Consider the following 15,958-nt stretch of genomic DNA (forward strand, 5'->3'; position numbering starts at 1 on the left):
CTGGATGGGGAAGGGACAACATTATTGACTGTCGCCCTGCAGCTTATTGTGTTCGTTTGTGCACAAAGATAATTCTTTAATGACATATTGAAAACATTTGCAGAACTGTTTATTAAAGTTTTGCATTTTAAAACACAATTTGCACCCAAGGAGGGGGCTACGATTTTTGTTTATTTTTCGGGACAACAGAGGAGACTGAACATTTGAAATCCGACGCCTCTTGGGACCATTTTCTGAAACACAAACATTTAAATGTCTTTTCAACTGCAGCTGAACATTGTCTCTCTGTTTTTGAAGTCCCTGTGAAGACAGTCCTGCTGTTTGGAGGACTTTGACTTCTTCTTCCGAGCCGCTGAACTGTCCTGCTGACTCGGAGGGGGGCCTTTGCTCCATGCCRATTGACGGGGAGGCTGYGGCTTGCTGGAAGGTTCGGCGGGCTGGGCCTTTGAAGTCCCGGGCGTCGCCGCCTTCTTGAACAGAGGAGGATGAGACGCAGACCTGGATGTGCTCGGGRCCWTGGGCTTCGCGTCGCGACTGGGGATGATGCAGCGAAGTGCCTCAGCCTGCTTCTTCCTCTGTTCAAATTTGGTTTGGATGACGTCAAGAGCTTGACCAAACAGTCCTGTAGRCGTTATCGGTKCATCCAAGTAGGCCGCTCTGTCCTTGTYGGGAACRTCTGAGAGCGTTAGCCACAGGTGCCTCTGCTCCACCACAGTAGAAGCCATTACTTTCCCCAGAGACAGTGCTGCACAGCGGGACACACGCAGAATGTGGTCTGACGCCAGTCTGATCTCGTTCAGCAGGGGTAAAAGGGGGTTTTCCTGCGGCATCTGAGCTGCCAGTTCAGCCAAGGCCATGGCCTGGTAGGTCTGAAGCATSGTGACRGAGCTCGGCGCAYRGGCGRTGTTACCTTGGGCTTTGTAGATTKTCTCCAGCTGTGCTGAAGAGAATCTGCAGGGCTTGGAAGGGAGCAGGGTGGGACCGCTCACACCCTGGTTGTGAGACGGAGCCAAATAAGCGGCTAAAGATGGCTCCATCGGAGGGATGCTCACCAGGCCTGCTTGGTCTGCCCCTTCCACGTCCAAGTACTGACCCTGTCTGGGCACGAAGGCGCGGATGGACAGCGGTTTGCTCCAAGAAGACGTCAGCTCCGACACAAAGTCCGGAAACATAGGCAGACGGTGTTTCACATCAGCCGGTTCAGACGGGAGATAAAACCCTGCGAACCTCGACGGCTTTTGAGCAGGTGGGGGGTCGGGCCACTGTGCCTCCAGTTTAGCAGCAGCTCGGCGGCACAGGGACAAGAAAGACGAATCCTGGTCCACCCTCTCAGCAGCGGGGGTGGAGTGAGCTGGGCATGGCTCCTCGTCATCTTCGGACAGACTGAGAACCTCCTGCTCCATCTGCAGAACATYGTCCTCCTCTTGGTTTAGATCCAGTAGAAACTGGGTCTCGCCCCCCTCGATGTCGGGTGAGACCGCCTCATGCTCCATCTGGTCCGCCCAGCTAGCAGCGGGGGCTTCGACCGCCGAATCCTTGTCTTCGTCGGACTGAGCCGTCTGGCTGGATTCAGAGAGCAGTGGGTCTTGTCGGAAAACAGCAGTTTCCCCCAGCTTTTTCTCCAGGAATTTCACTCTCCTCTCCAGTGTCAGACACGAAAGTCTGGCACAGGCCCGGCAGGACTCGGGCTCCACAAGTGCCCGTCGAGCGTGAATGATTCCTAGGCAGGCCGGGCTGGCCTCATGCTGGTCTTTCTCACGATGCTTAAAGCCGCACCCCTGAGAACAGGGGCGAACAGAAGACTTCGGCTTCTTCAAAGGTGGTTTTGTGCTCATCGTGAACCACAAAACAGATTTTCAGCAGAAAATAAAGGTCACTTAAGTAGCRTCGAGCGACAGACACACGAACCAGCAGGTAACGTGGTAGCACCAGTAAAGCTAGCCTAAGAACCTTCTAGAAGCTGAGCTAACTAGCAACAGCTATGTKRGSYCAGGTTTAGAGGTGACTATYGCGAGGTGAAGGGCGATAGAACTGAGTAATGACGCTGGTGACTCCGAACTCATAGGGTGAAGGCGGAGCCTGTCACCCGACGTTCAGCCAGGCGCGCGAGGGCGCGCGTGTCCCATAAACAACTGTGTGTTGTACTGAGTGAAATGACTGAAAAGGAACAGTATTTTGCTATGTGACATTATAAATTGTAGCAATAATATTAGAATTAAAGATAGTAACAGTAAAAAATAAACATACTGTAGTTCAAATTAAAAGTAATAATTATCATTACTGTAATGGGCTATCAAGACGAAATTGGATAAAATGAAAAACAAGGCATGATACTGTGCAGAAAAATATAAATTACAGGAAAAATTTGTCATGACATGACCTGAGGGGGTGTGCAACATGAGTCGAACTCAGGGGTGTGCAAATTGATTCAGACTCAGTCATTAAGTCCAGTACAGGAAAAAATGAATTGCCACTGGTTCTTATTTATGTAATGATTGAGAGGTAGAGTTGTTTGATGTGCAAACACAAACATGGATGCTTATCATGACTGTTGCGAGCGGTGGTGTTATAGAGTCTAACAGCTGATGGGAGGAATGATCAGCTGTTAGACTCTATAATCATCACCGATAGGTTAATTGATAACTCTAAATTGTCCCTAGGTGTGAGTGAGTGAGTCAATGGTTGTTTGTCTCATTTGTCTCTACCTGTGTCCCTGTGATGGACTTGCGACCTGTCCAGGATGTACCCCGCCTCTCGCACTGTGTCTGCTGGATATGGGCACTAGTGACCCCTGCAACCCTGAAAGGAAGAAATTGGTATAGATAATAGATGGATGGATTATCCTTTTCATTAACTTTAAAATCTGTTAGTGGACCAATAAACTTTAAAAACAGGTTTTACCAATTTTAAATCTGCTAACAGCTAACTAACAAGCTAACATCAACAGGCCAGTCCCAATAGTCTTCAGGGGGAATGAGACAAAGACGTGTGACACAGACTGAGTGACAGTCGCAAAGGGGTTAGCAATAATGGTTAGCGATGATAATGGTTAATGTTAGCTTTCACTAAATTAGGTTTTGCCAACTTTAAGTTCGCCAGCAGCTAACAAACAAGCTAACAACAACAGGTTGGTGTCAGTCCCACCAGTCTTCAGCTGGAAGGAGACAAAGACGTGCGAGGTAGACTGAGTGACAGTCGTCTTAGCGGTTAATGATTAGCGTTAGCTTCTGTTAATTTTTACATGATTAGTGGCATATTGTTAGCAGACCCATATGTTTAGCAGATGATGAGTTAGAAAATCTAACTTTTTGGTTAGCTGTGCCCACAACTGCTGCAACTACACCTAATGTGTCTGGCAAATTTTAAAGAAATAGTTTATTATTTGAAAGAACCTCTTCATATAGAATTTATAGTTAAAACTGGGTGAACAAAACAATCTACAGACATATGCTTGAAAAGGAGACTGACATGACTATTCTATGTATTATTTGTCTTTTTAGGCTATATATGGAAGACTTTTCATCTGGGTGGTGGACAAAATCAACTCTGCTATTTATAAGCCGTCCGAGGATGAGAATGATGTCCAACAGTCCATAGGCCTTCTTGACATCTTCGGCTTTGAAAACTTCAAACAAAACAGGTCACTGTCTGGAACAACTCTTGTGACTTTGGATCTGCTGTGTTTATACTAAGACCTGTTTGTTGTTTGTCTCTACAGCTTTGAGCAACTGTGCATTAACTTTGCCAATGAGCAGCTGCAGCAGTTCTTCGTCAAACACGTGTTCAAGCTTGAGCAAGACGAGTACACCCGTGAGAACATTGTTTGGAAACACATCGACTACCAGGACAATCAGCGCACCCTGGATGTTTTGGCAAACAAACCTATGAACATGTTGGCACTGATTGATGAGGAGAGCAGCTTCCCCAAGGTCTCTATCCCTCTTATAGTCATACATTTTAAACATAAAGTACGGCACGTTTCACTTGTGTGCTCTGATTTATTTCCAGGGCACAGACACTACCATGCTCCTTAAGATGAATCAGGTTCACAACCAAGGAGACATCTACATTCCTCCAAAAAACAATCATGATACACAGTTTGGAATCCGGCATTTTGCCGGAGAGGTCTATTATGATTCAAAAGGTGCTTGTTAAAATTTTCAAACCAACAAATCCCTCTCTGGTACAGTGCCTTACCTGTTGTAACTTGCTCTGGAACATTTTAGGTTTCCTTGAGAAAAATCGTGATACGCTCAGCCCAGATCTGATTCAACTGGTTGAGACCTCCACCAACAAACTCCTCAAGCAGATGTTTCAGAATGATCTGACCCCGATGTCCAGTACCATCAAGAGCATCAACCCCAAGATGGTCATCAACATGTCTAAGAACACAGTTTGGGTAAACTCCACCTCAAATGTTCTGAAGGCTCAGCTGTGATCCTGGGGTAAATGGCATCAAATAACAAGTGTGATCTTTGTTTTGGTCTGACAGCAAGGGACCGATGGGAAGAAACGAGTCCCGACTCTGACCGGTCAGTTCCGTCAATCTCTGGATTCTCTGATGAAAACACTGACTGCATGTCAGCCTTACTTCATTCGCTGCATCAAACCCAATGATTTCAAAAAGCCAATGGTGAGGAAGAGACAGTYTTTCCACTCAACCAGAACAAAGAYGCCAACACTGTTCTCTGAAGGTAAACTAAACCCCATCTCTGTGTCAGCTGTTCGACAGAGAACTGTGCATGCGTCAGCTCCGTTACTCTGGCATGATGGAGACCATCAAGATCCGGAAGGCTGGGTATCCCGTACGCTACACCTTCAGCGAGTTTCTGGATCGCTACAGAGTCCTTCTGAAGACCTCTACCTGTGATCCCAAAACAGTGAGTTGGACATAATAGAGTAGTCATGTTCTTAAACTTTTTTTAGCTTCTCTCACCATGTATGCTGTTTGTGTTGTTAAAGGAAAGCAAAGAGAGATGCTGTGAGAGCATCTGTGAAAGAGTGCTACCTAAAAAAGGCGACTGGAAGACTGGCAAGACAAAGATGTTCCTCAAGGTGCTGCCTCACATTTGTATTTAAATTATGCTCTGTGTGAAGGGATCATAGTCTCCACTCTCTTTTAATTCTAAGGTTTTACGTGTCAAGACATAAAAAAAATGATCTGATCTTTATTAAGAACTGCATTTTTAAATCTAACCTCAATTCTACAAAAAAGCACCCAATGTGCACTGTATACTGTATCCATGTCATTGATTATTAAACAAAAACAGAGCCAAATAGAAAAAAATGTGTCCACCAAAAGCTTATAAAACCGTTTTTATCAACACTGATTCTCACTAGTGGTTTTCTGCCAGACTTTTTGTCTTTCACATGGTTGTGGTGGAATAATGGCCCACTCTTCTTTCCAATGTGGCTTCAGTTCCTGAGTTTCTGCTCAGTTCTTTGAAGATCCCACCACAGCATTTAAACCAGGTTGAAGCCTGGACTTTGACTGGACCAATATAACACCTTGATTCTTTTGTCTTTCGGGCATTTTGTTGTAGATTTGTTGCTGTGTTGGGTCCTGTTGTATTGAGTCAGTTTGGTTCAGCTGCTGGACTGATGGTTTCACGTTTGACTCTGGAACACTGGAACCCACTCTGAGGTCGTGATTGACTCTATGATGGCAAGATATCCAGGTCCCACTGTGCTTGACAGTTGATTTGAGGTGTTTGTCTAACAAAGTTGAGTCAGGTTCTTTGGATGGGTTCTTTTTTGTTGAAACATGTACTCTCTTGGACAAAAGACTTCTTCACTCTGAGAAGTTGCAGATAAACTTAGTTATACTTGCAGTACCCTCACATAGCAGATCAACCAGTTTGCTAATTGATCCACTATCATTATTAAACTTTGTTTAACCAGGTAAATCCCCTTGAGATCCCAATCTCTTTTGCAAGGCAGCCTAACATGCATGTTTTTTGTCTGTGGGATGAAACCAGAGTACACAGAGAAGACCCACACAAACACAAAGAGAACATGCAAACTCCACACAGACAGAATAGAGGATCATGCCCTGGAACTTACTCCTGTGAGGCATCAGTGCTAACCATTGTGTTACCCATGTGATGACCATGCAAGGGTACTGCTCACAAGACTGAGTTTACTGCAACACCTCAAATTGAAGAAATCTTTTGGATAAAAGACAAAACGTTTCAACAAAGAACTCGTCCAGAGAACCTGACTCAATCTTGTTAGATTTTTCTACCTGGATTATTGAGATGAATCAGGATATTTTCAGGTATTTAGTTTAATCCAAATATGGCTTTGTGCATTATGGGTAAGCATCTCTATTTTGGTCTCACTTGTCCAAAGGATTTTGTTTCTGAAGTTTTATGGTTCAATCAGACCATGTTCTTTTTAGAAATAAGAGGCAACCATTACAAACGAAGCCCTACTTTATCAGTCTTTTTCTAATTGTCCTGTCATGACCTTTAACTTTTAACTTGCTAAAGGAGGCCTGTGGACTTTGGGACAAAGTCCTTGCGTTTACTTTCTCTGAGCATTGTCTGGCTTTGGAGTGAATTTACTGGGACGTCCATTTCTGGGAAGAATGTCTTACAGTGTTTTTTCCTTGTGAATAATATTTTTCTCAGTAGAACGATGGACTCTAAAGTGTTTGGTAATTACCTTTTACGCTTCCCAGTTTGATGCGCGGCAACTGTTGTGACTCTAGTATTTTAAACATTTGCTGAATATTTTCCTTATCGCGTTGTGAAACATCTGTTTGCTTCAGAGCAGCAAACTAACAAAACTCCTGTTGTTTTTAAAGGACTTCACACTTAATCAACATATTTGACTAGCAGAACCCTGTTAACACTAAACCTCAGATCCCAATCTGGTTTTAGTTTTTCCCATTCAGTTCTGCTTTGTTTTTGTTAAAAATTAACCACTTGATGGAATCTCTTGTGTATTTTTGTAAATATGAGGTTAGATTTTAGAATCTAGGAAGACCACTTTTTATGTCCTGATATATAAAACTGAAAAACTGAAAGAGGTTAGACTTTCTTTTTTCAGGACTGCACGTCTATTCTGAATGTTTTTATTGTATTTTTATTTTGTTTTATTATGATAAAATAGTAACTGTTGTTTTCTCTCAGGACGTTCATGACACTCAGCTGGAACTGGAGAGAATGAAGGAGCTGAATGTAAAAGCTCTTTTGATCCAGAAAGTGCTGAGGGGCTATAAGTACAGGTACAAAACAAAACACTACAAATCTATTCTTTTCTTTTTTTGTGCAAGCTGTAGCTTCATGTCTGTGTGGTTTGCACCTAATAAAGGAGAGAATTCCTGAAGAAAAGGGCCGCTGCGCTTGTCATTCAGAAATATTGGAGAGGATATAAAGGCAGAAAGCTTTACAAAGTGGTGAGTCACTTTTTAAATGATCAGTGTTTACGTTCTTTAACCTTGGAAGCCTAGGTTAACCCTTTAGTGATTCTGATTTTAGGTCCAGCTGGGCTTTGCGAGGCTTCAGGCACACGTTCGCTCTCGGCAGCTCCACTTTCAGTACAAGAAGAAGCGGGAGGCTGCCCTCCTGCTGCAGAGCCACGTCAGAGGTTACCTGGCCAGGAAGGAATGGAAACGCAAGAGGAATGCAGTGATTCTGCTGCAGGCGCACACCCGAGGCCTGCTGGCTAAAAAGGCTGTCCAAAAAAAGAAACGGGATGTAAGTTCTTCTCAAAGAATCCATCGGCTTCCACAAAGTCCCAAACATGTTTACTTTTACGCCGCATTCCAAGTTATTATGCATAATTCAAATGGTATTGGAAAAAACAATCGTGGGAACAGTTGCACTAATCCGCTAAATGCGAAATTAGCTTCTCTTTTAGTGGATTTGCTTTTTTTGCTAACTTGTAAACTAATACAGACTGATTAGCTTCCATTAAATCAGGTTTTGCTAATTTTAAGTCCATCAAAAAATGAAACAAGTGTAAAACTTGTATTTTTATACAATTTATCCTAAATCAAATAAAATCTCTGCTCTTACAAGTAGTGCTGGACGTGTCAGGCATCATGTAGCATGTATCATCTTTAGCAGCTAAACTTCAAACTAAGAAAAAAAAATTAAAAAAACATTTAACAATATTTAACAAAAAATACAAAAAAATGGCAACATATAAAATACAGTGGAGAAAGTATTTGCTATTTGTTTGACTTCAAACAGTTCTACTGTTTAGCGTTAGCATTAGTGTTTAGTAAACCTAACCTTTTAGTTAGTTGTGCCCACCACTGCTGTGGAAGTCTTCACACAAATACTGTATGTTGTTTTTAATACAAAACTGGTTTAAATGTCTGAAAAACAATAAAAACTGGCTCTTGTTTGGCTAAGAATTAAACCTTGCCATGATGAAGACTTCTGTTTGAGTTTCCAAAAACCATAGTTGATTAGTGTATCTGATATGTCAATTCAAAAATGATCAGACCAACCTTTAAAAGCCAACCTGCTGACCACCATGTTGCTTAAACAAATTATTTTCATTCAACAAATGTGTTGACGTATCCTCAGCCACACAACCCACTGTAGGGTTTAATAATGGACATGTGTTAAAAAGTGTTCAGCCTAAGGTGTTTCTGTTTTTTTTTACTGATCGTTTGGGTTTCATTCTTTCAGATGTTCCTTTCTGCCAAAGAAAGAGAAGAAGAACAGCGAGCCATTTTGGCCAAACAACAACACTTGGAGGAGGTGTTGAGGCAGAAGAAAGAGATGGAGGCCAAATCTCAGGCCGACAACATCACAGACCAGGAGATGGTGGACACCATCTTCGGCTTCCTGCCCAACATTGTTGGAGGGCAGGAGGGTCAGGCGCCTGTGGGCTTTGAGGTTTGGGAACTGGCAGTTCTCTGGTATGGACTCGTCAGATAATGGCTGGTTTAATCGTATCGACCTGTATGTGTTTACAGAATATGGAAGGCAAACGGCTCGTTATTGAGGAGATAGACATTGACGAACTTCCCATGGAAGAACATCCCAAAGAAGATTACGATGACCTGAATGAGTACCCTTTCTCCAAATTTGCCTCTATGTATTTCCAGGGTGCAGCATCTGACACCCACATTCGACAGAGGCTTCGGCAGTCGCTGCTCTACCACGAGGACGAAGGAGATGCTGTGGTGATTCTCTTAGACACCTTTAATGTTTATCGCCCGCTGCTGAAGGCTATTACTTTATTTTTTCTTTACTTGCGTTTGTTTGTAGTGTTAGAAAATATCTCCTGAACCAGAGGATGGAAAGGAATATCTGAACGCACATCTACAAATATTTACATTTTACATTCAAGATGGTCGTCACAGCGACGCTACTTTTAAAGGGAACTGACTAGTTGTCAAATTATACATTTAAGGCCATTTGCTCATTATTGAGTAGAAGCATCCTTTTGAGCTATTACAGACATGAGACTTGTTGGGAATGATGCAACAAGTTTTTCACACCTGGATTTGGGGATCCTCTGTCCTTCTCCTTTACAGATCCTCTCCAGTTCCGTCTGGCTGGATGGTGAACGTTGGTGGACAGCCACTTTCAGATCTCCAGAGATGCTGAATTGGGTTTAGGTCAGGGTTCTGGCTGGGCCAGTCAAGAATGGCCACTGAGTTGTTCTGAAGCCACTCCTTTGTTATTTTTGCTGTTAGCTTAGGGTCAATTTCCTGTTGGAAGGTGAACCTTCAGCCCAGTCTGAGGTCCAGAGCACTCTGGAAGAGGTTTTCTTCCAGGACATCTCTGTTGTCCTGTCCCTGCAGCTGAAAAACAACCCCATAGCATGTTGCTGCCACCACCATGTTTCACTGTTGGGATCGTATTGGGCAGGAGATGAGCAGTGCCTGGTTTTCTCCACACATACTGCTTAGAATTAGAGCTTAGAGTCTTCATGTGTTTTTTGGTAAACTATACGCAGGCTTTCATATGTCTTGCACTGAGGAGAGGCTTCCATCTGGCCACTCTGCCATAAATCCCTGACTGGCTGCAGTGATAGTTGACTTTGTGGAACTTTCTCCCATCACCTATACTGCACTTCTGGAGCTCAGCCAGTGATCTTTGTGTTCTCCTTTACCTCTCTTACAAGGCTCTTCTCCTACGATTGCTCAGTTTGGCTGGACAGCCAGGCCTAGGAAGAGTTCTGGTCGTCCCAAACTTATTCTATTTAAGGAGTATGGAGGCCACTGTGCTCTTAGGAACAATTCTGTCTCTGAGCTCCTCGGGCAGTTCCTTTGACTTCTTGATTCTCATTTGCTCTGACATGCGCTGTGAGCTCTGAGGTCTTATATAGACAGGTGTGTGCCTTTCCTAATCAAGTCCGATCAGTTTAATTAAACACAGCTGGACTCCAATGAAGGAGTAGAACCATCTCAAGGAGGGTCAGAAGGAAATGGACAGCATCTGAGTTAAATATGAGTGTCACAGCAAAGGGTCTGAATACTTTCTTAGTAAATTTGCAAACACTGTAAATATATATTATATACTATATATATATATATATATATATATACACACTATAGACAGTATACGTACATACACTATATTTATACACTATATATATGCACTGTTTATATAGTGTTAGCTCCAGAGCTAATACAAATAGCATTAGCTTTTGAGCTAGTTTACTTAACATCATGTTTGAATGTTTCACCCTATATTGTGCAGCACAACTAAAACAAAAACTTTATTGTCACACATTATAGCTTTTTAGCCTTGATTCTTTCTGTCACACAAAATGGTGATGTGCTTAAGTGAAAAATGTAATGAACACACCTTTTTTTGTTAGGTAAGTAGGAGATTTTGCGTGTCAAAAACAATTTTCAATAGAACAGAGAAGTAACATGACCAATGTGTGCAAGTCGTCAAACATTCCTATAACAATCAGAAATTGTTATAGCACAGTCAATTTCACAGATATTGAGCTAAAAATGGGTGTGGTAGTAGCTGAAAGTCATCCCTAACTTATAATCTGAGCATTAAATGATTGCATAAGATCTACAGTAGTTTCAAAACTTTGCCATTAACTGTTGAAGTCAGCTCTGTTTGCGAACTAACATGTTAGCTAACAGAACGTAGCTAACACAAATATGGCTACAACAGTTAAATTTAAACGTTTAGTCAAATTTAGATGTGGTGGTAGCTGAGGATCATTAACAGCACATACTTTGAGAGCTGTATTGTGGTATCTCRTGAATGGCAGCAGGTGATTTCTTTRAGAAAAGCCTYGTCTTTAATTTGAACGTTTTATTTGTCCTGTTGTTTCATGACATGTTTGTGAGGTCTGCCATATTTCCCTCAGGCTTCACTGACCGTGTGGTGGATCATTCTGAGATTCATGGGAGACCTCCCTGAGCCGAAGATACAAGCCAAAGTTCAGGGAACTCCAGCACAGGAACGATTTATGCCACAGGACTTGCTGTCTAGAAAAGACAGACGTCTGAGCCATATGGTGGGCCCGGATCAGGTACGGACCCTCACAGGAAAAATATTATTCTTTTTTTTTTTGTTTGTTTGTTTTTTTGAATCACAGAGATTTCTCTTAATTGTTTGGTTTCAGAGAGTGTTGAGGAGCAACAAAGAGAGGAACCCTTCGGCAGCACCAGAGGACCCAGCTCAAAAGAGAAAGGGATCCATTTTCACAGACCTCCTGTCAAAAAACAGGAAGGCCTCTGCAGTTCCTAACGACGTGGCTCAAAACCCGAAGGTGTACACCGTCCCAGAAGCTAACACCCGAGCGAGGAAAGGCTCCACGTTCACCGACCTGCTGTCCAGGAACAAAAAACCCCCTGCTGTGAGAGAAAACGAAAGCTTCAAGTCCGGCTCTGGTGCCAGGAAGCCCTCCATCATCATGGAGGAGGTGAGGCGGACGTCTGAGGGACGTGTCTGCCGACCGTTGTCTTCAACTCACTGATGGACATTTCCTGTTTGCTCCTACAGTCAGATGATCTAACCGAGGTGCCAAAGACCCCCACCCTGCAGACGGTGAATGAAGAGAGTGATGTTATGGTTGGAGAGGGACCCACTCTGGACCGGCCCCTCTCCTCCCTTGAAAAAGTCCAGATCATCGTGGGCTATGGCATCATCAGACCCGACCTCAGGTTTCTCCTTGCTTTAATATTTATAATCTTGCAGCTCGTTCTTCTTTTCAAAGCAAAGCTAACAAAGTATTTTGTGCACAGGGATGAGATTTACTGTCAAATCTGCAAGCAGCTTCAGGACAACAACAACCGGAACAGCTACTTCCGCGGCTGGATCCTGCTCTCCCTCTGCCTGGGTGTGTTTTCTCCAAGCGAGCGCTTCATCAGAGTAAGTGAAACCATTCCTCTGAACGTTTCAGTCTCATACTCTCTGTGCCACACGCTATAAATATTGTGACACATCAAACAGTCAGATTAAATCAAATGTTATCAATAAAAATAATAAAACTACAGCTGTTTAGATTAAATGTCTCCAAAATAGAATCATAGCTCAGTAAAAGTCTGTTAACTCCTTATTGAAGCAGCTGTCAACAAAATGAGGCTGCAGTGGAGCATCATTATCATCATCAAGACAAAGTTACAATACAGTATTTTACAATATTTACTGCAATAATGATGAAATCTAAAGTGGATTTGAAGTTGAAATGTGAAGGTTTTCATGAAAATTTTGGATGTCTTCCTATTTAATTACATTTTTTTAATATTCCACTGTATGATGAGACATTTTTATGTTAAAAATGTTTTACATTATTAACATGACTTTAAAATAACAAAAAAAAACTTGGTGGAAAATAGAATCATAGAGTCATAAGATTCCATTAAATTTCAGATTTTAATGTTTTGTCTTGTGTTTTATGTTATACAGTGGCCAAAATTGAATAATACTGTAAATTTAGGTGAAAGTTTTAATAGGAAAAAGCATTTCGCTTTCTTTAAAAGCAAAAAATGACATAAACCTTTTCAGTAATCGTGATTATTATTATTATTTTTGATAATCAAGTAGTAGGGTTGGGCATAATCGTATCGTGTGCAATTAATCATCAGAAAAAACATTAATCAATTATTATTTGGCACTTGATGATTAATACGATTAATGCCAGCAGGCAGACTGACTGCAGATTTCTCCAGTCAGTCTGCTTGATGCTCCTCTCTGCTTCAAATATGACGAACATTAGAAAAGAAGTTCTGTAATTTATTTCTCTATCAACACAATTTAAAATTTGATGTGCATCCTGAAGTCTGTCATTTTGACACACTTTGGAACAGATTTTTACAGAGAACTAATCTTTTCCACTAAATCGGTCTTTTGACTAGGACATGAAGGTGTCCAGGGTCTCCGAGGCATTAATTGTCAAATTAATTGTGATTTATTTTTTTGCCAATATTGYYAAACCCTATCAAGCAGTCCTTCTGCATGCTCCAGTGTTTTCTGCTTCTCTTGTAATTGCAGTACCTCCAGAGCTTTATCAGTTTTGCTCCCGGTGGTTTCCCGTCCTACTGCGCTGAGAAGCTGCGGCGCACCATGATGAACGGTGTGAGAGGAGAGCCTCCGGCCTGGCTGGAGCTGCAGGTACTGAAAATGTTTTCATCTGTTTGCAGTCTGTGTTTAACCYAYGGTTGARCACTGCTAACAAACAATATGAGCCCTACGTGGTATTTCCCAGAGCTGTATTGTAGCTAAGTACATTTACTTTGTTACATAATGTTTATTGAGGATTTGTAATTTTGCTAAGTATTTAGTTTTAACTATTACTTTTACTTCTTTACTTTAAAATTTAACAYCTAGTTGCACATTASAAATGTAAATACGACYAAACTYATCATTAAATAGTTGTTTATGCACTCTAGGAAATGGAGTGTTGAATTTATTTAATCACGTTATGTCAACTGGTTCCACTAAAYTGAGGTGGTTTAATCACCGCAGTTTAGTGGAACTAATTTGGTAAAGTAAATTCATTCATTTCTTAAAGTGTKTGTAAAAGTACTGTTATTTTTGCTTTCCTTATTGTGAGCAGTTTTATGACTTCAACTAAGAAACTTTTCTTATCAGTAAACTTCATTTTCACCGAAGTTGTTTTCTGTTAAGATATTTTTACCTTTATTTGGTTATTACTTTCAAGTACTTTACATACGTCTGGTATTTTCTGCATGGAAACAGCATTTTAACGCATCTTCTTAAAAACACTGAATAGTACTACTTGTACGACTGACTAAACGTGAAACACATGATACAGAAATACTATTAAAAGTAAGAGAGTTTTTATTTACAGTTGAGTTGTGGTGAGAAGCCACCATCTTGAATTCTGAACTCTTCCGCTTTCTGACAGGGAATTCCCACTGAAGGGGTGTTCCAGTTTAAATATATGACTTGTAAGTGGGAAATTCCCACTTCCCAGTACAATTGTACCACAGCAAARGTACCTGATGAAAATAGAGTAAAATTTACAGTGTAAAATCTCAATTTCACTTTCACTACATCTTCACTGGCTACCGGATACTTTTGAACCCTKTTCAGCTCCACCTAGTGGTGGGATGCCRTCATTTGGCATTTTGATAAAATGATCAAAATGCATGTATTGTATTAACTGAAGGTATTTTTAAGTTTAAAAAGCAGATTTCTTGCTTCTCACTGGTCATTTCTTCACACTGACAGGCAACAAAGACAAAGAAGCCCATGATCGTCACGGTGGCGCTGATGGACGGTCGCTCCATCAACCTTCCTGTCGACTCAGCTTCAACGTCCAAAGAAGTCTGCCAGCTCGTCTCCAACAAGATCAAACTCACAGACGTTTTCGGCTTTTCTCTTTATGTCGGCATGTATGAAAAGGTGGGGGTCTTTTCGTCATTTCCAGACCACTTTTTAACTGCTGAATTTAGAAAAGAGAAGTTGTTTTGCYAAAAGGGTTAGCTGTTTGTTTGTCCTGAAGGTGTGGGCTCTGGGCAGCGGGCGGGAGCACATCATGGACGCCATCTCCCAGTGCGAGCAGGAAGTGAAGAGGAGGGGCGGCCAGGAGCAGCACGCTCCGTGGCGTCTCTTCTTCCGCAAGGAGGTGTTCACCCCCTGGCACGACTGCAAAGAGGACAAGGTCAGCACAGACCTCATCTACAAGCAGGTCGTCTACGGTCTGAAGTTTGGAGAGTACCAGACTGAAAAGGTGGGCCCCCTTCTGTCATAAACCAGGTTCCTGCCAAATCCCAGCATCAGAACTGACGGTTTTTCTCCAAACTTCTTTTTTTTTCTTCTCACAGGAGGATGATATAATCGATCTCGCTGCGAAACATCTGTACATCCAGCACGGCTCAGACAGCCGGCCGGAAAACGTGAGGCAGGCCGTGCAGGACTGCATCACCACCTCTCTGCTGGAGGCCAAGTCAGAAGCCAAGCTGGTTCAGATGGTCAGCACGGCTCATGCTCAGGTCAGTCACATCTATCTGTGTTAAATGTATAAAAGAAGCTTCGAGCAGATTATATGAAACTGTTTTCATTTATTGTAAACCACAGAGTTCCTTCCTGAGTTCAAAAGAAAAAGCTGACTCAGTAAAGGCAGAGATGGTCGACTACGCCAGACAGAAGTGGCCCATGTTCTTCTCTAGGTTCTTCGAAGTCACCAAACTGTCAGGTACCAAACCTTTACCTTCCAGCTCCAACACAGATGTTAGTTACATTATTTTGAACCAACAATAACTAAATTAACTTGAAGGAAAACAATGAAGTAGCATACTGCATTAAAGCTAAAGAAATAAAAATTTTCTGTCAAAATGCAGTGTGATGCTGACTAATGAAATCTGCTGAAAACTGAATAGTTAAAACTAAATGAAGCAAAATTTTAGGCCCAAACAGCAAAATGCTAACTAAAAGCTGAAAAATACTAGCTTAAAGCTAGATATAGTAAACATTTAGATAAAAGATACAGCGGGTAAAATAAGTATTGAACACGTCACCATTTTTCTCAGTAAATATATTACTAGAGG

The 15,958-nt window shown here is 41.9% G+C and overlaps 1 protein-coding gene across 1 annotated transcript in view; it reads left to right on the top strand.

Annotated features, from left to right (window-relative positions):
- Nucleotides 1-15,958, top strand: part of myo7ba (myosin VIIBa) — a 49,766-nt gene that overhangs the window by 11,213 nt on the left and 22,595 nt on the right. Inside the window, exons 12-32 of the mRNA XM_014022345.1 lie at nt 3,501-3,640; nt 3,719-3,929; nt 4,009-4,144; nt 4,227-4,399; nt 4,493-4,633; nt 4,722-4,880; nt 4,963-5,055; nt 7,137-7,231; nt 7,318-7,402; nt 7,485-7,703; nt 8,649-8,858; nt 8,939-9,148; nt 11,308-11,472; nt 11,566-11,865; nt 11,946-12,106; nt 12,188-12,314; nt 13,437-13,556; nt 14,640-14,813; nt 14,914-15,141; nt 15,236-15,403; nt 15,489-15,606. Coding sequence (XP_013877799.1) covers nt 3,501-3,640; nt 3,719-3,929; nt 4,009-4,144; nt 4,227-4,399; nt 4,493-4,633; nt 4,722-4,880; nt 4,963-5,055; nt 7,137-7,231; nt 7,318-7,402; nt 7,485-7,703; nt 8,649-8,858; nt 8,939-9,148; nt 11,308-11,472; nt 11,566-11,865; nt 11,946-12,106; nt 12,188-12,314; nt 13,437-13,556; nt 14,640-14,813; nt 14,914-15,141; nt 15,236-15,403; nt 15,489-15,606 — 3,433 coding nt within the window. The remainder of the gene's footprint in view (nt 1-3,500; nt 3,641-3,718; nt 3,930-4,008; nt 4,145-4,226; nt 4,400-4,492; nt 4,634-4,721; nt 4,881-4,962; nt 5,056-7,136; nt 7,232-7,317; nt 7,403-7,484; nt 7,704-8,648; nt 8,859-8,938; nt 9,149-11,307; nt 11,473-11,565; nt 11,866-11,945; nt 12,107-12,187; nt 12,315-13,436; nt 13,557-14,639; nt 14,814-14,913; nt 15,142-15,235; nt 15,404-15,488; nt 15,607-15,958) is intronic.

The sequence above is a fragment of the Austrofundulus limnaeus genome, unplaced genomic scaffold (genome assembly GCF_001266775.1).
Source record: "Austrofundulus limnaeus strain Quisiro unplaced genomic scaffold, Austrofundulus_limnaeus-1.0 Scaffold326, whole genome shotgun sequence".
NCBI classification, from domain to species: domain Eukaryota; kingdom Metazoa; phylum Chordata; class Actinopteri; order Cyprinodontiformes; family Rivulidae; genus Austrofundulus; species Austrofundulus limnaeus.